The sequence below is a fragment of the Aplysia californica genome, unplaced genomic scaffold (genome assembly GCF_000002075.1).
Source record: "Aplysia californica isolate F4 #8 unplaced genomic scaffold, AplCal3.0 scaffold00667, whole genome shotgun sequence".
NCBI classification, from domain to species: domain Eukaryota; kingdom Metazoa; phylum Mollusca; class Gastropoda; order Aplysiida; family Aplysiidae; genus Aplysia; species Aplysia californica.
The window spans coordinates 333,694-334,754 of record NW_004797937.1 but is presented as its reverse complement, the minus strand read 5'-3'; the positions used below and the strand labels follow the sequence as shown (position 1 = coordinate 334,754).

The 1,061-nt window shown below is 38.0% G+C and overlaps 1 protein-coding gene across 1 annotated transcript in view; it reads right to left on the bottom strand.

Moving 5' to 3' along the window:
- Positions 1-1,061, bottom strand: part of LOC101859667 (adenylate cyclase type 3) — a 40,743-nt gene that overhangs the window by 23,652 nt on the left and 16,030 nt on the right. Inside the window, exon 3 of the mRNA XM_005108191.3 lies at positions 775-913. Coding sequence (XP_005108248.3) covers positions 775-913 — 139 coding nt within the window. The remainder of the gene's footprint in view (positions 1-774; positions 914-1,061) is intronic.

Here is a 1,061-nt window from a genome sequence, read left to right as displayed (position 1 = left end):
ACATACATACATACATACATACATACATACATACATACATACATACATACATACATACATACATACATACATACATACATACATACATACATACAGAAACAAACAAACTAACTAACTAACTATCTAACTAACTGACACTAACTAACGAACTAACGAACGAACTAACTAACTTACTTACTAACTTACTAACTAACTAACTAACAGACAGGCAGTGTATGATAAAGTGCAAATCAAATACAGTTCAAACTCAAGATCATTATGGAGCCAGGCCACAGAGGTGCGTGGTACAAACAACAGGTTCAGAATAGATTCTTAGCTGTTGCAAGCAGAAGACACTTCACTACCCGTGTGGGCATTTTATTCTATTCTATCTTTTCATTTTTTTTTTCTTTCTTACTTTTTATCTTACTTATCGAGTCCCATTGGGCAATCAAAGTATTGTCTTAATCATCTTATCTTATCTTATATCTTATCTTATATCTTATCTTATATCTTATCTTATATCGTATCTTATATCGTATCTTATATCTTATCTTATATCTTATCTTATATCTTATCTTATATCTTATCTTATATATTATCTTATATTTTATCTTATCTTATCTTATGATATCTCCCCCTATCTGCTGGAAAGCTGTACCCAACTTAGCTCGAGTTGGCCCCTGCAGGCAAAGTGGTCGAAGCAGCCCGCTTCTTAAATAGCCTAAATTGTGTTGATGGGGACGTAAAACATTCATAATTTTTTTTAAAAGCTAAAGCTGATGGAGAGCTTACCGGCTTGAGTATCCGTTTGACTAGGTAGGTTTGGATGTTCTTCAGTTTGAGATCCTCCTCTCTCTCCCCGCCCTGGCCGTCCTCCAGCTCAAACTCGCCGTTCAAGAAGCCCTTGGTGGCCTCCGAGATGTGCACACGGCTGTAGGAGAGAGAAACTGAGTGTACAACAAGGTCTGGCTTTGGATATGGAGAGAGCGAGACAAAGAGAGGGAGAGAGGGAGGAATAGAAAGAGGAAGAATGAGGGAGATATAGAGAGGGGGAGAGGGAGAGAGGGAGAGAGGGAGAG